The sequence below is a fragment of the Aulostomus chinensis genome, chromosome 5, assembly GCF_037954235.1.
Source record: "Aulostomus chinensis isolate RoL2024-O1b breed Wild chromosome 5, RoL_Achi_v1.0, whole genome shotgun sequence".
Taxonomy (NCBI): Eukaryota; Metazoa; Chordata; class Actinopteri; order Syngnathiformes; family Aulostomidae; genus Aulostomus; species Aulostomus chinensis.
In genome coordinates, this window is record NC_141324.1 from 28,069,202 (window position 1) to 28,094,604 (window position 25,403).

The following is a 25,403-nucleotide window of genomic DNA, read 5'->3' on the forward strand; positions in this document are numbered from 1 at the left end:
GGAATTTAAAAGTGGCGCTTTACATGTTCTTACTTGCGACAGCTGCAAGAACTTGACCTGAGACATCGACACGGACAAAGCTGCGCGCTGTGAGCAGGGTTCGAACCTGCGCGGGGAAACCCCATTGGATTTCGAGTCCAACGCCTTAACCTCTCGGCCATCACAGCGACACGAAACAGTGCAAACAGAGTCACAGCTGTGACAAGACCCTCTGCAAGACGCGCAGAAAAAGAAATTCTGGCTGCGTTGATGAGTTAGATGTGGTGAATACTGGTGTTGATTATTGCGTTTCCTCTGATTACCCAACAAAGTGGGAGCAGTCCGAGTCTGAAACGGTCTCCAGACGCTTCCAAAGGAGCACCTCTGCTCTCTGGGAAGGTTTCAAACTTACGCAAGATAGCACATACAGGTCATGTGACCCTGCAGTAGATGTGGGTATTTTTGGGCTTGGCTCCAATCAGGAACCCAGAGGTGAGTGGCGGGCGTCTCCACTCCTGATCCCAAAAACAGCTGCAGACACCTCATGCAGCGCCTCCTGACAGACACACCCCTCGCTGTGAGCAGGATTCGAACCTGCGCGGGAAACCCCATTGGTTTTCAAGTCCAACGCCTTAACCTCTCGGCCATCACAGCTGTGACAAAAGCACCCGCCCAGCATGACTCACACAGCACTAAATAAGTTTTGATATTGCGAAAGGCGTTGATTCTTGAACTTACCTGCAATTTCTGTGGAGCCGTACGAGAGAAAACAGAGCGTATGAGCGAACTGAGTCGAGGGTCATTAACTGTGCTCTGGCAGCGCCTTCATAAGATTCAAATACTCTGTATTTCGCACACTGACCAATATAATTAATCTGTTATCCAGCGCTGTGAGCAGGGCTCGAACCTGCGCGGGGAAACCCCATTGGATTTCGAGTCCAACGCCTTAACCTCTCGGCCATCACAGCGACACGAAACAGTGCAAAGACTTGCAGACTTTTCACACAAGACCAAGTCACAGCTTCGAAGAGGAACCGTCACAGTAAAACTAGATTCAACTCCATGGAAGTTGTTTCAACCTACAGGGAGAGAACACCTGAGTTCCTCCCTCTGTCACCAACGCGCGGTGAGCAGGGTTTGAACTCTGCGCAGGAAAAAGCCCTTTCAATTTTAAGTCCAACACCTCAACCGCTCAATGATCTCTGGCTAGCAAGTCAGAACAGCTGCATCTGAAGCGTTCGTACGTCATTTAGTTGAGAGTAGAGACTCATTTCAACACACACAGATCAGGAATCTGACCTATGAGCCCAGAGGCCACATCCGTGTTGACGGGAGGAACACAAACGTAGCACCTAACACATAGCAGTACCCTATTAGCTCACTCGTAGCCCGTTAGCTTGTTTTCAATGTATTTGAGGCTTTGTGTGCTTCAGCGCTACCGAACATCCAGCCGAGGGCCTCACACACCGCCGAGTTCTCCATTTTCTCATCTAATCTGTCCGCAGTTCTCTGGCCGAAGGGCTGACAGAGTTGATTGGTCTCTAAGTGGGAGACAAATTGGAGCTTGTTGAGGTGAACGAGACAAAAATGAACAATCTCTCAGACTCTCTCTCCTAAAATGGAGTTGTCAGCAGGACTACTGCGCGGGGCAGAAACACACAAACGGCGCCTGCATGGTATTTGAGCATGAATCACTTGAACGCGACAGTTTCCTCTTCTTCCTCTGTTGTTGTGCACTCGCGTGAAACTGTCAGAAATGTAATCTTCACTTCCTTCATCGAACCTGAAATGTGGTTCAGTTTATTATAAATACCAATTTTTTACCCATGATAGTTATTATTTGCCTGCTAGGTGCTTCCTCTCGGACTGAGATCAGGTTTTTCTCAGGAGGAGAGCTTTCAAATTACTCCCATCAACGCAGTTTCCATTGTTTCTTTTTTTTTTTTCAGCTCAAAAATTCGCACATTCACATTTTAAAAAATTCACTACACTTCTGTCAGTGAATCAACAATTAATTATGCGCTAGTTTTCAGTTTCAGCGAGTCAACATCACACATTTAGCATGTAAACCTACACACACACACACACACAGACTCACTAAGCAGAACCTCATTGCTGGTTTGGGGGGGTTGGTGGTGGTGGTGGTGGTGGTGGTGGTGGTGGGGCAGGATACTGCCAAGTGTGTTGCGGCCATGACAATTTGGCGAGCCAATAAAAGCCACAGCCAGCAGGTGGGGGGGTGGGGGTGGGGGGTATGGAGGCAGGGTCGGCAGCCCTGAGATGAAAATTACAACAATCACAAAGCTGCGTTCCCTTTGCTTCCCACGCACGCCTGACAGATGCTTAGACACCCCCCACACACACACACACACACACACGCACCCCCCTGAGCAGGATGGCGAGGCGGTTTAAAAGCGAGCCGGAGGACAGAGAGAAAGAACCTTCCTGAGTCCGATCGGTCCGGACCACAGAACGATGAGCTGCATAAGCAATTGTTGGACCAGCTGGAGACTAAATGATGGCAGATTGTTCCGCTTTAGGGTTCTAGATGTGTTATGGGTGAGAACCAGGAGAACAGAACCATTAAACTGTATGTTTTTATGTCCAGCCAAAGGTGGAGGTCCAAGCGAAGAGAAGAGAGTGGAGGAAGGAGACAAGGATGGAGGAAGGAGGTGAAGGTGGAGGTAGGAAATGGGTGTAAAGGAAGAAGACATGGGTGGAGGTAGGAGACGAGGAGGCGATGGTGGAGGAAGTAAATGAGGAGATGAGGGTGGAGGAAGGAGACAGGGAGGCAACGGTGGAGGTAGGAGATGAGTGTAGAGGAAGGAGACGAGGGTGGAGGAAAGACATGAGGAGATGAGAGTGGAGGGAGGAGACATGGAGGGCGAGGGAGGAGGTAGGAGATGGGGGTGGAGGAAGTGGACAAGCATGGAGGAAGGAGAAGGGGAGGTGAGATTGGAGGACAGAGATGGGGATGGAGGAAGGAGACGAAGAGACAAGGTTGGAGGAAGGACGCAAAGGTGGAGGAAGGAGATGAGGATGGCGTTGCTAACGAGCCTCTGCTCCTCCAGGCTGAGGCGTTTGCCTGGTTATGTAAGGGTTAAATGAGACAGAACAAGATGTACTTACTGTATGTGTGTGTGTGTGTGTGTGTGTGTTTATATATGTGTGTGTTCATGTACATATGCCAGCCTATATTCCTGCCTCTTTCCTCCACACGCTCCATCTATCAGCTGCTCCCCCTCACGGAGGTGGGGGGGAGGGGGGTGAGAAGGGTGGGAGTGGGGGGGGGGGGCGCAGTGACTGCACTTGTGCCTGTTGCTAGGCGAAAGTCGGCACGGTGGCCGCCCACACAGCCAATCGCGGTGATGCAGGAAGCTCTGGGGCCAATGAGGCGGCTCAGCGGGGCGGTGGGCCGACGCTCAGGTTCTCCAGGAGCTTTGACTGATTCCTCAGCGGGGTTCTGACGTGTCCAACATCAGAGGAGCAACGATGGAGGTTATGGGACTGGTTTCAGGCGTCCCGCTGTGAGTCTGAGGAGACGCGGCGGCAGTTCCTTCGTTGGAGAAGCTTTGGAGCGTCGTCAGTGATTGACATCGCGATGGATTCCTCCCAAACCTTTCTAGACGTCTCCATTTAATAAGTACAACACTTATCTGCAGGTACCTACGATATTCCCTGGTCTGACCGAAGACACGCCTCTCCAGTCGCCTGCTCCAGGCTGACGACTGTTGTGCTGATCTCACCTGCAGACTTGACCCCGCCCACTGAGACAGGACCTGATTTTTACACAAGCTGACGATCAATGCTCACTTTAGTCCTGCAAAAGCTGCACAAACCACCTCGCCGTTCTAAATCTTGACTTCATCCATCAACAACGCAACAACGGGACAGTCGGATGTTTGCTTAAAAAAAAACAAAAAAAAGAGTGAAAGGATCTGAACACGTTTGTTTACGCCAGCGGGGACGTTTCCTTGCTAGGAGGAGGTATGACAGGTAGTTAGCGTGTCAAGAATGAGGTGTGTTTGTAGTCCAACAGGAAATTGTTTCCTCAAGAGGAAGTGGTCATCTCCTGGTTCCTCCACCAACAGGAAGTGGTCATCTCCTGGTTCCTCCCCCAGCAGCCAATGGGATCGCTCCATGTGACTGTGGGTGACTGAATCAGTAAATCAGCTCTGGTGAACAACAGTTGATCTTCCAGGTTCAGTTCCTCAGGATCATCTTCACTAGTGAACCCCTCTGATGATGCTGGAAGCCTGAATGCAATGGTTAGCAGTGCTAAGCTAACGTTAGTCTATGAAGGAGCTACACCAGGGTCACATGACTTCCAGGTCACCACCACTAAGCTTCAGGCTTCTTGTGTTTCCCCCTGATGACCTTTAATGACCTCCATGACCTCTCTAGGCTCCTTCAGACTCTTGATAGCGACCCAGGTTCTTAAGACTCTCCACCACGTCAACATCCACCAGTCTGGTGTTCACTGGTGGATCTGATCTGCTAAGAAACTAATCTTGTGTTCAGGGGTTCCCGTTCTATCTTTGCATCTTCAGCCAATAGCACACCTGTCAAAGGGGCCTCTGGGAAATGTAGGAAACAAGCTAAAATGGGTACAAACCAATGAAATGATTTGCATCACCAGACAAGCACACGTGATTGAAGGAGCGTAGGAGGCGGGAGGAGGTTGGTGTTCACAGCTGCTCCCAACAGGAAACTCTCCCACCAGCAGGTAGGCTCCAGAGTCCTGGTGTCTCCTCACAGACACGCGACACGTCCCACAATTATGTCCAACAGACGTCTCCGCTCGCGTGCCTGCGTCTGCGCTCGTTTCCTCTCCAGTTCATCCAACTCTCGTCCTCATTCTTTCACTGGGAAACAGGCTCGTCAGTGCCAACTGCTTTAAATATTCAGCACATTATGTAAGATTACGCAAGAACAAGGAAGAGCGGGGAAACATGAGGGAGATCATGGGAAACTCTGAATATTTCAAGGATGCCGTCACGCTTCGCCGGCTCAGAGACGCGCCTGAGGACGCTGGCTTCCCCCCTCATTCGCTGCTGATGGACAAACCGACTCTCAAGGATGATCGTTAGACGTCAGGTGCCGCCACGTTCTTTTTTTAGCTATGATAGAAAAAGCGGATTCCGTCGTCCTTTGGTTTGAGCTCCTGGTTACTAGTCAACAGTAAATCAAATATGAAATAAGGTTTAAGAGTTGTAAATCTTGAGTTTGGATGATGATGTCATGACAATACTGTCCTGATAGAAACGCACCAAAATAAATGAGTTATTTTTCTTTCCTCTCTTGATCCGCCTAGTTTTCCCCAGCTCAGGAAAATATTCCAAAATGGTTCTTAAACTTCAGCTTTAGTCACCACCCCAGAACCTGGAATACATCAGTGTTCAGAGCTCGCTCCTCTCTGTCTCTCTCTCTCTCTGTCTCTCACACACACACACACACACACACACACACACACACACACACACACACACACACCTGAGGTTTATCTGATAACCGTGGCATGAATGTTTGGAGACGAACGTCCACACTGATGGCCCCTGACAGCCTCCGAGCTGACACACTGGGTCCCCCGGGTGTGGTCGGGCATGGAGGCTGGCGACGAACCTGCAGTCAGGGCTTAACGACACCGAGTCACTGAGTTCCTCTCCAAGTCCTCAAAGGAAACCAGAACCTAGAACCATGTACTCGCCCTTCTTACCAATCAGTTGACTTGAGGGAACCAGTAACTTCTTGTGATATAATGCACCACTCTCTCTCTCTCTGCTCCCTCCAGGGTTGTAATGGAAGTTTATTTTCCGCATTGTTCTGCCTCTGCTGCAGCCTAGTGTGTGTGTGTGTGTGTGTGTGTGTGTGTGTGTGTGTGTGTGTGTGTGTGTGTGTGTGTGAGGCTCCTGATTCGTTTCACCTAGTAAAGGTCAAAGCTTCTGCGTCTGAGTGCTTCACCGTTACTGATGCGCCGCTGCTTGTTTTCCCAGCCATCAACTAAAACGTGGAGGTCGGGGTGCTTCCCAAGTGGAGGGGAACAGGACTCCTGCCGTTCGGGTCTGTAGTGCAACAAGTTTCACTGACCACCTCTGATCAAAAGAAACAAGGAGAACGCAGACTTCTTTTGCCTGTGGCGCCGACAGTTCTAACACTCGCTCGTGGTTGCGCCATCTGGAAGGGGGCGCTCTGCTTTCCAAGGGTTCTCTAAAGATGACAAACATCCAGATCCTTTTTTAGAACATCAAGGATGTTCTTTTTGTTACACAAGATGGAGAACATTCATGTAGGACATGATCACATTGCAACATTAGTTTTGGAAGGAGTATTTTTAAATTAAATGAAGAGAATTGCTTGAAAGGAAAAAGTTCTAGGAGGAAGAAACAAGGAGATTATTGTTACAATATCAGGAGAACAAAGGCAATGTCCGTCCACACCAGCGCAGTGACAGTTAGCCACATTAGCACAGATGCTACGCTACATTAGCCGTGTGCCCATCATGATTTGACACGTGAGGCATGTAAAGATTTTCCCAGTGTTACTCCAGTGACTCCATTTACCTGCCAGACTGAGCCCTGCTTCAGATGGTTGTGTCGGGGGTGGAGGCGCGGGGATGTTAGCAGGTGAGGAACGGCGCGTGAACAGGTGTAAATCAGAGCACTGAGATTAGGTGGGTGATGTATAGCGCACCTCCGCCCCCATGAGAGAGGGAGGAGGAGAAAAAGATATCCTTTATTACCGCTGTCGATGGCTAACTGCAGATTTATGGATGAAATACTGGCGGGCCAGAGCGCCTCCTGCCTTCCCGCTGTAGTCACCAGTTCCGGGGGTGTAGTCATGACAGAGGAGACCTGATTCTGTGACTGATCCGATCCCATCTGAACCAGGCCTGAGAAGAATTCTAAAAGTGATAATAAACTAGAGGGAGACTTTTTTTTTTAAGTCATTACTCTCATTTTCATTGAAAAACTCATTAAAATGTTCATCTTTTGTGGTTCTCAAGTGTTTAGAAGATGATGTGTCACTGCAGCACCTGGATACGGTTCCTTGTAGGTGACGGTTCTCAGCCTTTCCTGGTTCTGCTTCCTCTTTGGTGCTGAAGAAGCCTTTAGGACGAGCAGCGAAACGTCTTCAGGCCAACTGAAACGGCCCACTTTGACTTCAGCTGACCATTTTCCCGGAGAACGATAGAAATTGAACGATTGCTGCAGGTGTTGGGCGCTAATGCACAGCTAACGGGCTACAGGGGAGCTAATTAAGAAGCGTTTGCTGCCTCTGAGGTGTCACGTAAAGTTAAACAGTTCTAAATATTTCACCGAAGAGAATCTTTCAGTAAAAGCAACAAAAGTCAAATGGAGGCAGCGGAGCCACCAGCTGGTCTGATTCCCCCTCACCGGTTCCTCCTCGGGACTCTTAAGAACCTCGATGTCGCCTCCATAATAAAGTGAGTGCGTGGAAAGGAGAAAAAAAAAAAAAACGTGACTTGCATGAGATCCTCAAGTTTCAGTCAATTTCTTTCATTTTATTACTGTTGCACCATTTATACAAGTACATATAATTTTGAATGCATCAATTTCCATATCATCTTTTTGTTCGGATGGATGCGTGATGTGGAGAGAAGCAGTGGTGAGACATGGAATGAAAATATCAACTGTAGTTGCCATGGATGCAGACTTGAGAAATTATTAATTTTTTTTCTCTTTTTTTTTTTTTTTTTTTTTTAATTTCCACTTGACCAAAAAGACGGGACTACAGGTTCACCCAACCACGGACATGCAAGTTACTGAGTCAAGAGAGGAAGAAAAGAAAGGAGAAAGAAACCGAACGAGGCACAACGCTCCTCCAGTTTCTGCTACAGTTTGACGAGTGCCGGGAGGAAACCGTTGTGCGTCATTAAAATGGATGGCTGAGAGGGATAAATATATTCACATAATCCTGCATATATGCAAAGGCGGGAAGTGCTTTAACTCCAGGACTGAAGTCAAGTAGCACTTTGATGTGCTGCTTCCTCACTCGGCTGCTTCCATTTTGTGAAATACAAATTGTTTTTCGACGACATCTCCAGAGGGAAACGTGTGAAGTCAGTGGCTCATCTGTGGATTCGTTCATCATCGCTTATTTTTGTTTCTCACTCCACCCCCCATCCTTCGCTTTCTTAACCTCTATTCTTCCCGTCCTTCTTCCCGCTCGTCTTCAAGCGTTACTTTGACTCTTACCCGTAGGTCTGTTTTCCCTCCTTCGCCGACTTCTTTCGACGCTGATATCGGGTTGAGCTACGTATTTTTTGCGATCCTATTCTGCTGGTTTTAGGTGGTCGTCTTCTTAACGAAGCCAGAGCACCTCGCCGTCCACACTGACGGTTTTCGTATGAAGAAAAAAAAAAAAGCCAACTTCCTGCAAAAGCGGGACGGATACGAAGCGTCTTCTTCACAAACACTAACTCAGCTCTTGCTGATTCTTCTTTCCTTCTCTTTCTAGCGTCACACGTGAAAGCAGGTTTGAGACGCAGGGAGTCGCGTTTGGACGTCCGACCCTTCAAAGTTAAATGCCGACGTCATCATTTAGCCGTTGTGATGTTTACGGACTAAAACCTGTTTGCTTACGTCATCTTGACGTAGGGGCAGAAAATACCGACATCTGCTGCGTCCGCACGACGTTAAAATCTTAGTTTTCGATATTTGTTGTGTTTAAAAAAAACAAAACAAAACAACTGAATTTGAACATCAATCCTGTCCGATGTCGTAGTTCAATGTTTTTCCGACATTAAACTCACGTCCGCTGCCGACACGAACCCATCCGACCTCATCAGAACCGACGATGTCGTCTCCAGCCGTTTCAGCCCGACTGACTCACATACGTGTCGTAAACGTTACGACAGCAGGTGAGAATTCATCGACGGAGGGGTTTGTGGATGTAACTTGACACCAAGGCAACCACGACTTCACTCTCGCCGCTTTGCTGAGCAACTGACCAAACTTTGCTACCTGTTGCTGCTGCGCTGGAAAAATGACCAAATATTTCAGACGCGATCCTGTGAAGCCAAACCTCTTCCTCACCCTGTACTTTCCTTCCTTCCTTTCACTGGCGTTCATACACGGGGAGATTTTGTCCTGATTAGTTTTGCTAGTTTGGATGGAGTCAGCGCTGCAGGAGCGCCGTCACCCGCTGCTGCATATATGCTAGAACATGGAATATATAAATGACTGAAGGGGAAATGCGTGAGGGGTGAAATGACCACAGTCAGAAGCTCCCTTTCATGTGCTCTTCCATCCCATAATGATAAAGGTGGGCAGAGTGGGCTGCTGCGGGATCAGAGGGGAGATCGCCAAGTCACGCCGCCTGAGCCGTTTACACCTGCTCACGTCCCGGGCCGATCGATGCTTCACCAGCGTCTCTACGGGCTGCAGCAGAGTGGTTCTCTTGGAATCGTGGACTCAAGTTTGGCCTTTTTTCTGCTGAGCGGGAACCCTTAACGATGGAACTGCATTCATGAGACGAACCGGAACGACGGTTTTTGAGAGTCCCATAGCTTCAGGAAGCCTCCTGGTGAAAGACTTTGGTGTTGTTCTTTGTGTAGCTAATTTTCACGTAGCTGACCTTACGTTGGCCTTCTGGCTAACGTAAGGTCAGCTGACAAACTCACTCTTCAGCTTCATGTCTTTTACATGAGCGATGAGGTCGTTTGTCCGTTTGCTGTATTCTGACAGCAGGAATGCGGCAGATTCTCCGGGGGCGGGGCTATGTTGGAAACAGGAAGTTAGCGTGTACAATTTGTTTCAAATATATTCATGTCGAGTAGATTTCGCTCGATACTGATATCTTTGTTTTCTGGCATCGTGGGAAAGAGATGATGAAGAACTGCCGCCAACCCTTTTGGGAGCCGTCTTATTTTCGGAACCGTCAGCGACTCGGAATCGTAAGCAAGTTAAACATCTCCGGGACATGGTCGTGATGTCAATGTCACCCAGATCAGCAGAAAGAAAAAAAAAGTCTATAATTTGTCATCAGATTTGTGCGAAGGATCAGAGATTTCCGACGGACCTTCTTCGAACACTGCAGAGATCTGTTCAGCGAGGCGTTGCAGATTTTAGAAGTGTATTACAAATGTTTAAAAAAACCACTTAGTTCACTTACAAGATGCCTAAGGGTTTCAGTAAAAAATCTAAGTTCATCAGAAAAATTCCTACCACTGTTTTAATGCATCTAAGCGTGTTTTGTGTTCTGCAGTGCCAGTCTTTTAGAACCTCCAAAATATCTCAGAAAGCCTGAAAATTCTGGTTCCTTTAGCAGATTTTCTAGGTTATGTTTTTTTTTTGGGGGGGGGGGGGGGAATTTGTGAGGGGGGGGGGGGGGGGCATATACCAAAAAGCGAACCACAACGTCACCGAAGCAAAAAACTGCAGGTATCCGACCAACGCCGAGAACACGACACTCTGACGAGGAGGATAAGTGGAGTGAGGAGAGCTGAAGAACGGACAGATTCAAGAGCTGCCCGGCTGGTTTCTAAACCCGCCCCCCATCAGTCCCCTTTCCCCGAGTCAGCAGAGGGTCCAGGTGAGTGTATGAGGCTGTCGGCAGGCTGAGATGGGAGTCCGACCAGAACTCTTGACGGTGTGAGGGAGGGAGGGGGATGAGGGGGCATGGAATGGCGAGGCGTATGGTCGACACAGACTCGTATCAAAGTTCAAATACTACAGCAGAAAAAAATAGAATAAAACATAACAATAATAATAGCAATAATCATCTGCAGCGGTGGGAAACGCCTCCAGGTGGTCGCTCCAGTCCTCCTTGATCAACAAATCGTCATCAGCATTACAATTATTATTATTATTGTTATTTTCATAATATGGGTGGGCTAGTTAATTTTCACTTCTTTAAATCTTCATCGTCGTTGAGTTAGGTACTTTGTTTTATTCATTTCCGAAAAGAAGCTGTCCATTAATCTTGAACTGCTACGGTTTGATCCTTGCTTGGTGCCTCTGTGGCGTTTGCCTCCTTGGCGGGAGGTTCGGCGGCTGGTGTTGAACTAGGGGCCGCGGCGGCCTCCTTCGCCGGCGCAGGCGCCTCTGTGGGCTTGGGGTCAGGGGAAGCAGCGGGGGCTGCCTCAGCTTTAGCTGCTGGTGCCGCAGGGGCCTCAGTCTTTTTGGCGTCGGCCTCATCCTTGCTCTCGGCCACTGCGGCCTTTGCCTCTGGCTCCTTGGCAGCGGGGGCCGACTCCTTAGTGGGGGCGGGGGCAGCTGGTTTCTCCTCCACCTTGGCGGGCTCGGCGCTCTTGGGTGCCTCTGTTTTTGGCTCGGCATTGGCGGCAGGTTTCTCAGGCTCCTTTGCTGCAGGAGCTGCATTCTTCTCCTCCACTTTGGGCGCTGCAGCGTCGGCTGCCGGCGCCTCCTTGGCTGCCGTGTCATTCGCTACCTCTTTAGCATCAGTGGCAGCCGGGGCCTCATCTTTGTTGTCTTTCACTGCTTCGTTCTCCTCGGGAGAGGCCCCTTCTGCTTTGGCATCCTTGTCTTTGGCCTTGTCATCATTTACGTTGTATCCCTTCTTCTTTTTGCTGAGCTTGCCTCCCATTTTAGATCTCTGGCCTCTGAAACAGACGAGAAAATGAAATCAGCATCAACGCTGAAGAAACCAATAGTAAACGAATCATTGGGGAACAAAAGCTCGTAGGTGAAAAGGTGCAGAAGCTACGAAAATAATCCAGAGAAGAGAGCGATCTGTCAGTCTCACTGCTCAACTCTGCCCCCCGCCCCGCCCCCCCCCACCCCACCCGCGGTGGAAAACAATTAAGAGTTTTTGTTTGAGTCAGCTAGTGAAGCTTTCGATTGGAGATTTCAAACATGGTGGAAGTAAAGATGGTAAACACAGCGCATAAAGCTGACAAGCTTAAAGCATTTATTCACTCTCTCTCTCACACACACACACACACACACACACACACACACACACACACACACACACACACCACTATTCTTGTTAGGACTAGCGTACAGCCAGACTCACACCAAAACCTCAGTTTTTGGTCCCCATGACGACCAGAGGTCCTGATAAGAGGAGTGTGTAAGTCAGAAGTACCAATACGTGACATAAACCAACACACACACACACACTGACTTTAAGGTATCCACAGTTACTTGAAGTAGAACAAGGACATAAATTAATGGATGACATCATATTCAAGGGGAAATAAAAGCTCATCAGTGGTGGGGAAGGAGTTAATGAGCCAGCAGACACTCCCCCAGCATGGGAGGACCGCGAAGGGGCGCTGGGGGTTTCGAGGAGGGTCGGACCGAGAGACAAAAGCCACCAGAACTGAATTACATCAGCATCAGGAGAAGATGGCGAATCACCTAACGTGTCCAAGAACAGCGGCAGATGGAAAGCCGAGGCAAAGTAGCGAATCATCTGCAAAGAAGCTCATAATTCGCCTAGCTTAGCTTCCAAGAGGTCTGTGTTGATGCTAAAAGATGCACTAGTACGGACTGTAGGTCTGCACGCGCGCACGCAAGCGCACACACACACACACTCCTGGCTCTCTCCCCCAGTAGAAGCAATTTTCATGGATATCACCATCTGTTGGCTCTATGGGGGGGGGAGGGGGTTATAAAAACAGGCTTATTAGTAGCAAACACTAAAGCAGGGTACATTATATTACTTGAAATATTTGCGCTGCGACTGAAGAAACTGTCAGAAGAGAAAAGGAAACAACAAAAATAGAGGGATTATTTTTCCAACTTGGAAAAGTCACAGAAATAAAGAGCTGATTCACATGATTTAGAAAAACATCACCAGCGTTTAACACCTGTCTAAAAGGAAAAGGAGCAGAGTTCTAGGGTTCGTTCTTCTGTCCATTTATTTGCCTGTTTTTTTAAATTTATTATTATTATTATTTAAAAAAACAAAAAAAAACCAAAATTGTTTTCCTCCTCACTGGAGTCCAAAGCAACATCTTAATAACTGATTATCAGACCTGGTCCCAGTCGGACCTGGTTTGAATCTGAACCCACTTGTTCCTGAAGCTGTCACTTTTGTTATGTGATTGTCGTGTTTTGTGCTCTTACCCCCCCGTTTGACAGGTCAATAGTTACTTTCTTAAATCTTCTTAGATTTTGTTCTCAACCTTTATTCGCTTCTGCTGTGGGACGTGTGGATATTTTTGTGCTCAATCTTTTAAGACGCATCCTCGCTCTCTGAGGATCAGCAGACAAACGTGTTAAAGAGCCTGACGACATTTTCGCAAATGTCTTCGGTGAGAAGGACAAATGTTGGTTGTTTGATGACAGCAGCATAAAATAGGCGGTCCGTCTATTTTCCAACTTGACGTCTGGATATTTCCTCAGCAGACGGTTGGCGGATTAAACACGCGTCTAACACACTGGAAAAGTTGGCGTCCGTTAGCAGTCGGTCTGGGTGAGAGTTGTTAGCGCGTCTCCTCGGGATCAAGCCGGGAAACTGCAGTGAAACCTGCTGACAGTGTTTGAGAGGCTCATCCGGGCACACAAGTGCATCGGGATGCTTTCAGCGCCACACACTCCACTGTCAGAGGGCAACTAATGTCCCACACCCCTGTTACGCTGGGATGGACCTGGTGATTCCGATGGACTGACATCACCGTCGTCTTTCACGATGTAACGACGTGAGCTTTTTGTTACCTGGAGCGTGAAAAAAAAAGAGAAAAAAGAGAAAAAAGAGACCTCTACAAGCAGACGTGACCTTTGTCCTCCCAAACAAACGGCTGCTACTCACAGATTCGCCCCGTGAATGGGAACGAGACGCTGCTGAATCCACTCAAAATGCTAATCACCCTCCACCGCCGCCGCCACGCCACTGCCTTGAATTACTCCACTATTGATGTAAAACTCCCCTGAATGTCCAGAAGCTGTAACTGCCAGAGCTGCCGTTCCTGCCTCGGCTTTATACGGCTGACAATGGCGGTCTCTCTGCAACATCACACTCCCAGCTTGTGCTGCCAGTACAATGACTCACAATCATCTGGCCAGACAATGGCTCGTCTTCAACCCGAGGCCCGCTTCCCCCCCGCTGGACGTGTGGTTTTACTGTTTGAGCAGCCAGACAACCTGGAGAAAACACTCTGCCCCACACAAAAGAGTCGTGTAACCTGCCGCCTGCCGTCAGGGAGGAAGTCTGACATCAGCCGTCAACTTGCAGCTTGACTTCGTGTGGACGAATCGGTGAGGAGGGAAATACGAGCTCGGGTCGGCCACGAGCCAACACTGCTACACCGAAGTACTGAGTGGAACCAGGAGGGCATCGGGGTCCTCCACGGGTGAGTAAAATAAAGCTATCTGAGATATTCAATCAAAGGTAAGACCAAGGCGCTCTACTGAGTCTCTACTGCCAAAGCTTCATCACCAGTTAGCAGTTTGATTTTTACTTGATAATAAAGTTTACTAACTAAGAAGGGCACCTCGGTTCCGCCCGTCTTGGGTCAGCTATTCTTCTTGAGAGTGCAGGTCTGGTTCGTTCTTTGTGTGTTCAGCAGCTGAACCTCAATCCTTCAAGCTGACGGGCCGCTGAGTGAACAAACTCCTCGACTGATCGCTGCAGCGCTTGGCCAAGAGTTCACAAGGTTATTAATCGACGACCAGGCTCCCATCCGGTCAGCTGAGGACGTCGCTGCTGCTCGACTCCCTGTCTCACCAGCTTCCTCTCTCCAGTAATCCCTCCATCATCCAGTTTTCTCTGAACCTAACTTCAGTCCTTCCTCTCCCTCCTCTGCAGCCGACACCATCTCTCTCTTGACACGGACACAAAGTGACAACCCATTTGTTTGCACATGTAATCAACCAACCAACGGACGCATCTGAGACGGCAGCGGCCACAATGACGTCCAGGTTTTCGCCTCACTGACTGTTTCTTTGATCGTCCCCCTAGAACCTGACTGCAGATACTGGGCAGGTGATTGGACGATTCAACTGGTCAGATCAGCGAGCTGATGTAACAGCCGAAGTCAGAAGGCAGAAAAGCGACAACATGGTTTCCATGGAGACAAGTCACCTGGGAGGCTCTTTCCTCTCAGCATATCTATGCTAACCTCAACAGGAGCTGCGGTTGTTGTTTCGAACCAAGCTGTCTCACTGTCGCCGCATCTCAACCACTCCCCCGTCTCCTCGAAGGATGCTGGTTGGTCGTTTGGTGTTGTGACAAACATAAAAGTGGGAGTAAAAAGATTCCAGTGTTCCTTTCCATCTCTGCCTTTATGTTGCCGGACTTTGATCCCTCTCTGCCAGCCCTCTGCTCAGGCAGATGGAGGTCTCCAGGAGGTGGTGGCGGTGGGGGTCTGGGGACATCTTTGGCCCTGGAGCAGCAGTGAGGGCAGCCTGGCAGGTTCGGTGTCCCCGCCATCCAAGATGACACGTTAAAGGTTCAGAGTGTCGCTGCCTGACTCTTCATCCAGCTCCGACTCACTCGCTGAGCGCCGCCGTGTGATGGTGAATCAACCTGACAGGCGGAGCAGCAGGAACCGAGTGGCGGCTGGTTTCAGGAGCCAGGAACACGACTGGGGTGCCTATTTTAGATCTTGTCATGAAGCACTTTTCCTTCCACATTTGCATACCGGAGTAAAGGCTCTGGCTGTGACTCTCCTGGGATAAAACACACCTGCTCTCTACCTGCTGTCTCATGGCCACAATTCAGACTTAAAACTGAACCAGTCTGATCTGTTCTAGACCTCCTGTTCTGGATGTAGGGCCTGAGCACCGGCGAGGGCACCTACTCTATTAGCGCCATTCGGCTTCTATGCATGTCTAACACTAGGGGGCGGTGTAATTCTCTCCAGGCTCAGCACGAAGGTTCCATGCACCTACATCACAAAACTTTACTCAGAGGAACACGGCAACTTTGAGTTAGTCCCTCACTGACCTCTGCTGTCATAAGTCTTTTCCCTCCTGGTTGACACGTTACACGATACTGGCGTGAGACGATGAACAATCATCAAGACGAGAGTCTGTGACGGCGTCGCTTGGCTGACAACCTAGGGCTCGTCCAGCAGCTTTGGCTCCTGAGTCACGCTGACCCCCGTTTGAATGCGTCTCGTCAGACTGACCCGGCGCTCACGAACCGACTCGCCGGCGGCCTCGGTTACTGTTTCAGGCCGGCTGGCTGACGCTCCTGCTGTGTCAGCGCTCCGTCAGTCACCTCCATGACACGGCAGCTTTGGCCCCCATCTGGCGCATTACGAACACAAGCACACAGCTTTTTATCCGTGTTCTAATGTCATTATATCCACGTCGCTAATCTGGAGGCCAATCATCCTGGAACTGACGGTTGACACAGAGGAGCTATGATTCTGTTCTACGGTCTAAATTCAGGGACGAAGTCTGGACTCTGGCAGCACTTAAAACCCCTCGGTGGAAACAGCAGTTATCATGTTATTATTATTCTGGAGGTTCTGTAGTGTCCTCCCTTTTGTTGGTGCTTCTTTTTAATGTACAAAACCAACTAAACCGAATTTGTGAACCATAAACAGCAACAGAAAATAAACATTTCCCCCCTCGCACCCACCTGGACTTGCTCACCGTTTGACAGCAGAGCGCTGAGCAAGGAAAACAAAACTTTACCAATTTCAAATACCAACGAACAGTGTCAATGTGACCAGCAGAACAGAGTCCAGGTGAGCGCGTTCTCCTCCCGGCGAGATCGACAGCACGAGGCTTCGTCCCACTGCCTCCAGCTGGCTGATTAAGGACGAGTCTGTTACACCAAACTGCAGCAGGCAGAGCAAAGCAGACGGACATGCTGGAAAACTGGAGCAGAAAATCTGGCCCACACACACACACACACACACACACACTCTCACACACACAGGCCCTGAGTTTTTGAGTTTGAAGGAGAAGAGTGGATGCTGGATGATGTGATGTACTGGAGGCTGTGGGACGACACGCTGGACGCCATGATGACAGTCGTAGTTTAAAATGCGTACCCTTGACAAATCGACGCTTTGATTCCAGCCTGATTTAAGGATCCGCTTGATCCAGGATCAGTAGCAGCACTCCAACAGTCAGCAAGTGCTGCCGGCTGTGTGTCGCTGATTTTATATGAGTGATTCCTCCGCGCAAACCCTTTGGACAAGAACACACGAATGCTAGGCAGGTGAGTGGACGGGGCATCTGTCAATCAACGTCGATCAGCCACGTGGAAGCTGAAGTTGGTCGTGGAAGAGTGACAACATGGTTTCCATGGTGGCAAGGCTTCAGTGCTGCTCTTTGCTCCTCTTTCAAAGTAAAAAAATGCTCCTCACATCTGATGCTATATCAGCATCTCAGCTAGCCTCTTTGGGAGCCTCAACAGTCTCTCTCTACTCTCACCTAAACAGCGCCCCCTATCCCCTCCAATGATGCTGACTGGCCCGACCCACTGTTGACAAGGACACAAGCACATAACTGCATGAAGAGGAATTCTGCTCTTTTCTTCACAGTCCAGCTGCCAGCGAAAGTAAACGTTAACGGGAGCGTGAAGCGGAGCATGAGCTTCGGACGCTACATGACTCGTTCACACCTGCTGTAAGGATGAATCCTACTCTCCCGCCACTCGTTCTCCCTCAGTCTCTGTTAAATTTAGGAGATCACGGATCCTGACAGCAGCCTCCCAGACGCTCCTCCATCCACTCTGGCTAACTCACCCTAGCTAAAGTTAAGCTAGCTGCTGGTCTGTGCGCACATCATCTTCTAACACCGGTGTAACGCTGATGGACGACACAGAAACTTTTGCTCCACTCACTTGGGGTTTAAGTGAACCGATAGGGAGCGGCGGCAGCACCGTGAGCGTGGCATTCGGGGTCAGACAGACAGTGTAGTACTACACACTACAAGCCTTTCTGGGAAAACTATTTCTGTCAGTGATTTAAATGTCAGAGGTAACAAAGAACCTGTTTTTCCAGTCATGATTTCTCAGAGGCTCAGAATTTAAATGGCAAAAAAAAAAAAAAAAAATCAAACCTGTTATTAAAGAAATTCTAAATAGTTCCTGTTGATGATGTTTCAGTTGGAGTGCAGCAACGTCGGCGCGTCCTGCTTAAAGCGGCGAGGGGAGATATCTCCAGGTCCGGGAGGAACTGAACACTCCAGCGGCAGACAAAACCACACAGAAGTGAAAGCGATGAAGTCTGTCTCTGTGGAGTCAGTGGCATTTTACGTCCTCAGACGCTCACATGACCTCCGTGTCTGCTAAAACGGAAGAAGAGAGACTTCGAACCACTCGTTTTTTTTTTGCTCTTTGTACCAACTGAGCTCTTCATTCCTCTGGAACAGCTTTACTTCACGACCATAACGCGTGTGAATAAGCAACCATCATGACAGTATGTTGGTCAGACTGGAGGCGCGCAGATGTTCATCTACCGACACACTGACTCTGCAGCGGGAGGCCGTTGTTCAATTCCTGCCAAATGGATCGTGACTCGTGTCGGGCAGCAGGTTTTTGATGGCTGTTGTTTCACATTAAGTCACTCAACATTAACTGTTTGTTTGTTTACCGTGGAGCGAGAAATGTGTTAATAATCTACAGCCAATCGAAAGTGGGCAGGAAATCAGTTCTGTTGATTAATTCGAATGATGACGTCACCGAACAGTTATTGATCAAGCCTGTGATGGTCTGATGATCCACCCTGTTGTAGCAGCTGCAGCCAGAACACCATCGTCACCGGTTTGACGTCCATCATCTCAACTCATTTTACGGTGAAATGGAGCCGAGTCGCTGGCTTTGTTTCCTATTGTTGTCCTGACACATCCAGGTCAGCCCCACCAGACACAGGTGCCTCCAACCTTCAGCAAAACACCCACAATTCCCTGCTGTGCAGGTGTCGAGTGAGCAGTGCCTGATGGGAACGCAGAAGGACTGATCTTTAAGGTGGATCAGCTGTATTCTTCCTTGATATTTTCTACAATGTGCGGCGCCCCCAGCTGGGCTAGCATTTGTTCTGCCATACAGTTTTTTTGCCTTTACTGTTAAAAAGGGAGCGTCTACAAAGCTGCTGAATACCAGCCAGACCTGATTGCACCATCATACATGTCCACCGTGGTTAAAGTGAGTGATCAAGCCTGTCAGATGGCGGCCATGGCGCCGGGCTCTCTAGTTGATGAGAGACGGAGTGGCACCGGGGACGAACCCAGACGCTCGTCACCAAAGCTCCAGGGCTGTTGACACTAAAACTTGCTGCTGCTGCAGGAAACCTCAGACCAGACCAGATGGATGTGTCTGACCAGGCACTTCTGGCCTTCTTATACGCCTTTGCTGAACGAATGGCAACATGGCGGCACAAGACATCAGCTGTTCAGACGGAGGGCCTGAGGTGGATGAGCGCTAATAACAGCTAAACCCTCAGGGACCGATCCTCAGACTGTATCCGTGTGAGACGTGCGTGAAGGGGCATGATGCGGCTCGCCCAGCAGGTCCTCAGAGGCGGGGCGCCAATTTCATGAGGCCTCATGGCTTCACGACCTGTTGATGGCATTCAGGATAGATAAACATTGTTTCATCATGTAACCAACCAACACGCCACCATCACATGTAATTAGCTGGCATCAGTCTGCCGGTGTGAACCTCTGACACGACCTGGGTCATGCTTTGTAGTCTGAGCGTCATTCTAAGGGATGCTACTGTAATTTCAGCCATGTTTTCTATCTCTCCCTGTGGCTCAAAAATATCTGAGGATGAAAACGATTGAATTCCAGGTTTGTTGGTCACGTGGTCGTCCACAACATCTCTCTGACGGCGCAACCCAACCAAACAAGCTCTGAAAACGCGCTGATGGATCGACGGCTGCAACGTCTGACGAGAGGAACAGAAACCCGCTCAAACCGGTGAATGACACCTAAACACAGTAACTGGACTCATTTATGGTTATTGGTATTTGTGGTAGTCGCTGTGCCAGCATCTAAACTTTATCTGAGGGGAACTAAACCTCCCGCTGTGGCCGTGCTGGCCTCATCTCGACTGAGAAGAAACCTCCTGTTCCCTGATCCACATGCTGTTGACTGATCAAAGTTAGATCTGCGCCAGTGCTAAGCTAGCCATGATCTATGTTGCGTACTTCTAGCTTAAACAGGTAATCAGCCTTATTCCAACTACAGTAACCTGTCCAAATCATTCAGGTTGTTAGTTAATACCGTTTGGTTCCATCACAGCTCCCGACAGCAAGTTGTTAGGAGCGAACATAATCTGACCCAGCAAATCAAGACATTCCCTGACTACAAAACTCTCACTCTCTCTCAGCCCCTCCTGGTCGAGGCTCATGGCCGCCCGCCGACAGTCCATATATGGCATCAGGCAGTTTATCGTCGCTGCTGTCACCAAGTGGCCACTCCTGGAGAATTGTTGGGTCTTTTTAAACTAAATTATTCCCTATTTGTCATGTCACGTCATAATGTTACGCAGACAGAGTGCAAAGGACTTGATTCAACTACTCGCAGCAGAATGAGGAAAAACCTCAGTGACACAGAAGGCTGCAGGAACCCTTGAGTACATTCGTAAATAATTCAAAAACCTTCTAAAGTAAGCGTCCAGGACGGAACCTTGAGTGACTCCTGGACTGGGAGATGAAGTGGGAACACTGGAGGAAACACTGCAGGGATGCAAGAGCTTCCTCAGCGCACACATGCAGGCCTCAGATAGTCAGACCTGGAAAAGTCTGGGAATCAGAAAATGGAAATTTCAAGGCCTGGAAATATTCAACAATTATGAAAACAAACAAACAAACAAAACATCTTCCAGTCCAGTACGAGGTTCAGTTTAGATTGACAGAGAAAAATGTCTTTTGTTTTATCGCTCCATGTTGTGGTACATCACATTGTCATTTTAGTTAAACGTAGTACACCTGCAGCATTTGTGACATTTCAGACTACGTACGATCATAAAAATGTTCGGTCAAATCAATTAATGGTAAATAATAAACATAAAACATCTCCCAGTCCTGATGGACACCTCAGTACCACTTCACCGACACGCCGGCACACCTGTAATCCACTAAACTACTAAAACACCAATGGCAAGAGTCACGAATCAACAAGTGGCCGCGACTCCTCCTGCGTCTCCAAACATCCGCGACACTCGATCACGTCTCTGGTCCCCAACAACTTCCACGTCTGTACGTTTGAGGTCCATTTGAAGCTCTCTTCTTTTCATCGAGGAATCTCAGTTTGTACCGCAGCGGTTCATCTCCTCACCAGAGCGTTAAAGCAAACACCATCACGTTCACAGCTCTGCTACACCTGTACTTTACCCGTGAAGGTAATAAAAAAAAAGAAAAAAAGAAAACTCTCTGAACACACGTGAACTTCAAAGGTAAATATGGTTTCGACCCATATGGGGCAGACACTCCCTCCCTGGGAGCAAACAGCCCTCACCTTCCAGCAGGGACCAGGAATACCCCATTTCTTATGTGGTACCTTTTAATAACCCAGTACGCGACCTGAGCGACACCCACACACTGCATGGCTATGCTAACCATGCACTGAGAGGAGCGCAGCTCTCAGACCAGGCTTACAAACACACATTGACTGACTGACGCGTCGGCATAGGAGCTCCGACCCGGTACAACGCATCAGTTTGGTGTGACAGGGTCTAGCTTGTTGCTGTGTTGCTACGAAGGGCCGGCCTGCTCGCTGGATTAGTAAACGAGGATGTAGTCTTTCCCAGGTATTCAGGGCACCACAAGTATTTGGCCCCCACCGAAAAAAGGTTATAATGGAGTTTGTCTGAGCGCAGCACATGAATACATCGAGTCTTTTATTTTTGTCGGTTGTGACCATCTGTCTGGTCACCTTATTACACTTCCCTCGCCGTTCTGCGCTCCCGTATGACACTCCTGAAGCCATCTGGGGAGAGGGAGCGCCGTCAGGTCCAGATCAGCAAGGACGTCTCTCAGGGACGTGGACGGGATCACGGGAGGTGAGCCGGTGTCCACTGATGGATGGGAGGTCAGAGTGATTCATGCGGACGGGGAGACTGGCAGCAGCTGTGAGAGGAGAGCTGGCGACCTCACCTCCCTAAATATTTCAACAGATGTGACGGGTTTTCCATCATCCTGACAGACGGTTTGATCAATGAATGCTTGTGAATTAATCTCAGGACGGTAAATGAATCTTTGTCTCCACAGTTTATGAACCTGACTGCTTTCAGACTCTGTGACTCACTCGCACATTATCCTATGTATATCTATAGTTCCCGAAACGTGAAAATAACCAAAGGAGAAGAAACTCAAATGAGTAGGCCAGTAAAGGTAGGGAGGCAGACAGACTGAAGAATTGCTGGGTCTACTTTTCCACTCATATATCGAAAAATTATTTGAGTCAGAATGTTCTGAAGATATGCGATGCGTCAAAATGGGTTTACTATTTAAAGTCTGCGACTATGAGGTGAAAGAGTCGGTCACATTCACATTCAGAGTCAGTAGACTGACACTAGCGGGGCAGGGCGGTGGAGAAACCCATGGGACCCAGACACAGGAAATGACTCCCTGGCAGTTCCACTCACATGTGACGCCTCTCTTATATGGTATCAGATACGATGAAAGGTGGGAAATAACGTTTCCTGCCGTATATTTTAAGTGTGGGCTCGTACTCAGAGCATGTCCTCACTGGCAGCTCCATCTGGGTGCTCCATGTAGTGACTGAACACACTCTTTATCAATGAGACATGTTGACAGTGTGTGTGTGAGAAATATGGGACCTCTAGCCCCCAACACAAACACACGAGCGCGCACGCACACACACACACACACGCACACGTCAGCTTCAAGGTTGCCATATAGAAACACGAAGAGGCCGTCTGTTATGGCACATAAACTCCAGCAAACAGACACGCAGAGAGAGGACGAGGAGTTGAAAGTTCAGGATCGTCTATGAGGGAGCTAGAAAACCAGGAGCTTTGTTCAGTCTCCAGCTGCAGGTAAATAATGAATCTCTCTAAATAATTCATCAAAGAGGTGAAAAGTTAAAGGGCAGAGAATCTGACAGATGATCGGGGTGCCAGACTAGAGTCTAGTGGACTTGTGTTCGGTCCATTGAGATTCTCCGTTTCTCTCTGTCATCGACCGTGACCGAGACAGAGGAGCATGTTTCCTGAGTCAAGCGTCCAAAACCCAACAATCCCACTGGCTTCTGGTGGAGGAACCATGAAGATGGTCACTTCCTGTTGGACTACGACAATACCTCACCCCTGACATGCCAACTTCCTGTTGGGTGTGCCTGTAGAACCGCAGTGGAGATGGTGGTGGTGTCATAGCTGCTGAGTTTCATCGAAGCCGCTTCCATTTTTGATTTTACTGAGATTTAATCAGAATAAACAGATCCAAGCAATGCGGAAGTAACAACACGACGATGATGATGATGATGATGATGATTCGTATAAAACAGGAATTCGTTCTTTGTCACGTCTGTCCTCGACACAACCATCTAACAACTTTCAAAATGTTGGTTTTCTGAGTGCAGTTTGGATTTGATGGGTTTTCCCAGAGAGAATAAAAAACTAATTGCATCTATTAATGTACTCTACACTTACAGTCCCCCCCCCCCACACACACACACACACACACAGGTAAAAGTTTGTGAGAAGCCCCAAACAAAAAAGGAAACTGAGTCAATCCAGATGAGGTTCCTCTGGTTTGGGGGGGAATGTAGTTCCTGATGTTAAACCAGCTGACAACCCCCCGCTCAAGGCTGCCTCATGAGTCATCACTTGTTTACGAGAGGACATGCGATGTAGAATATGCTGTTCTAGACGCCCGGGGGGTGGGGGGGCTGCTCCTCGACAGACATGAATGAAGAGTTTGGGTCCTGGTTTCTGGTGCTTTTACAGGAGCAGCAGGTGTGAATTGCAGCCTTGAGTCCAGCCTCCTTCACTCTGCTTCAGTCTCAATAATCAGCTGGTGGCCTCAAGTCAAGGTCGTGTTTCCTGTCTCCGTCATCAGTTCGAGGCCGGGCCGGTTTGTTTGTAAATGGACCTGATGAGTGATGGCTACTGCCTCGGTGCTGTTCAGATTCTATTCCACTAGGATTCCTAAAACCACACAGTCAGATTCTCTCTGTCAGCTAAACAAAGATACTCACATTCATTTTACAAGCAGAAGTACAGTTACTCTCAAAAAAGTCAAAGTACTGATTTAACCTATCTATACAAGTAAAAATAAGGAAGTACAGGCTTGAAGTCTTCCTCTCCTCGTCCTGCTGTCACTCATGTCATCAGGCGACTTTGTATTCTTTAGCGCATTGCGACCAAAAAGTTCTCTAACCCCTCTCATTTTTTAATATTATTTTTGTGTCATGCATCAAAACTGACAAATCCACTTAAAACAGCAACAAAGTATTTGTACTACTGCTCATCTGCACCCAGCTGCCACCCAATGGTTTGGTCACAGAGCAGCACCGACGCATTTTGGCGAGCTGTCTTGATGAAAGCTAGCGGCAGCGGCAGCATCAGGTCTAGAGCCGCATCACATCCTCCTCCGGCACAGATGTGAGGGATCCAGAATAAAGACAGTTGCTGTGGCCAAAGTCTGGATCCTGCGGTTTATCAGCAACACCAGTGGATGAATACAGTGAATTCCTCAGCTGATCACGATGAGTTACCTCTGAAGTAGCGTCCAGCAGTCTGAGAAACAGTCACATGACCTCCGCAGTGTGGTTAAGCTGACTTGCAGACTTGAGCTGTGAAGACGCCGACACCAACATGTGTATGTGGCATAGATGTGGAATGTTTAGAGCAGCTGAAGGGAAGTGATGTGGGGAAACTTGCATTCATCATACTGGTTTTATTTCCTCTTACTGGTGGACTTGTGAGTATTTTCTTGTTTCGTGTTTACTGGTCGTTCTGAGGTTGGTGGGTAGCAGCTAGCTAACTGCCACAAACACTTCTAATTTAGCCCTGTAAAAATAAACAATAGTAGATTTCAATGACGACAAAGGTTGTGAATTCAAAGTTGTAGTGTCAGAATCAGACACGTAGCCGGAACTACTTTCCTGATTGGATGCAGTGATTTGAAGCAGCAACTCCACAGCTCCATTGTAACTAACCAACATCCTGAACCTGAGCTAGCTGATGCTAACACTTCCCAACCACTACCATTCGTTGTGCTAAGCTAACTAGCATAGGTCTCTATCCTCTTGTCTGGCTCTGGGGACGATGGACACTGGGAGACTTTCACTAAAAGTTGTCATGTTCCTTTAAGGGAACTAGTCAAACCGAAAATCAGAGCAGCCAGGGGGAGTTTACTTCTGCCTCTTCAGCAGCTCCACTTTGAACGTTCCTGACAGAAACTTAACACTTCTCATCGTCTATCACCTCGTAAACAAAGGCCCTAGTCTGTTTAGATTTCATGACTTTATTCTTCCTATTTAGAAATAAAAAGCCTCATCTGCCCCCCCCCCCCCCCCCCCCCAAAAGCAAACGCTGCGTTTATGCCACCTGGTAAATGT

The 25,403-nt window shown here is 48.6% G+C and overlaps 1 protein-coding gene and 3 non-coding genes across 13 annotated transcripts in view; all 4 read right to left on the reverse strand.

Moving 5' to 3' along the window:
- Nucleotides 1–85: 85 nt before the first annotated feature.
- On the reverse strand, nucleotides 86–167 carry trnas-cga (transfer RNA serine (anticodon CGA)). Its single transcript has one exon. It is a non-coding gene; the product is annotated as a tRNA-Ser (tRNA).
- Nucleotides 168–552: 385 nt separating this feature from the next.
- Nucleotides 553–633, reverse strand: trnas-uga (transfer RNA serine (anticodon UGA)). Its single transcript has one exon. It is a non-coding gene; the product is annotated as a tRNA-Ser (tRNA).
- Nucleotides 634–865: 232 nt separating this feature from the next.
- Nucleotides 866–947, reverse strand: trnas-cga (transfer RNA serine (anticodon CGA)). Its single transcript has one exon. It is a non-coding gene; the product is annotated as a tRNA-Ser (tRNA).
- A 6,530-nt stretch (nucleotides 948–7,477) lies between these two features.
- The window catches only part of basp1 (brain abundant, membrane attached signal protein 1), a 40,537-nt gene continuing 22,611 nt past the window's right edge, over nucleotides 7,478–25,403 (reverse strand). For 3 of the 10 annotated variants that reach the window (XM_086204408.1, XM_086204410.1, XM_086204406.1), the window contains exon 2: nucleotides 7,478–11,563. In XM_086204408.1, coding sequence (XP_086060534.1) covers nucleotides 10,918–11,547 — 630 coding nt within the window. In that variant the 5' untranslated portion in view covers nucleotides 11,548–11,563 and the 3' untranslated portion in view covers nucleotides 7,478–10,917. Of the gene's footprint in view, nucleotides 11,564–13,670; nucleotides 13,696–13,722; nucleotides 13,879–23,402; nucleotides 24,853–25,403 lie in introns of those variants that run through there. The other 7 variants (XR_015115947.1, XR_015115946.1, XR_015115948.1 and 4 more) reach the window with 5 other exon arrangements.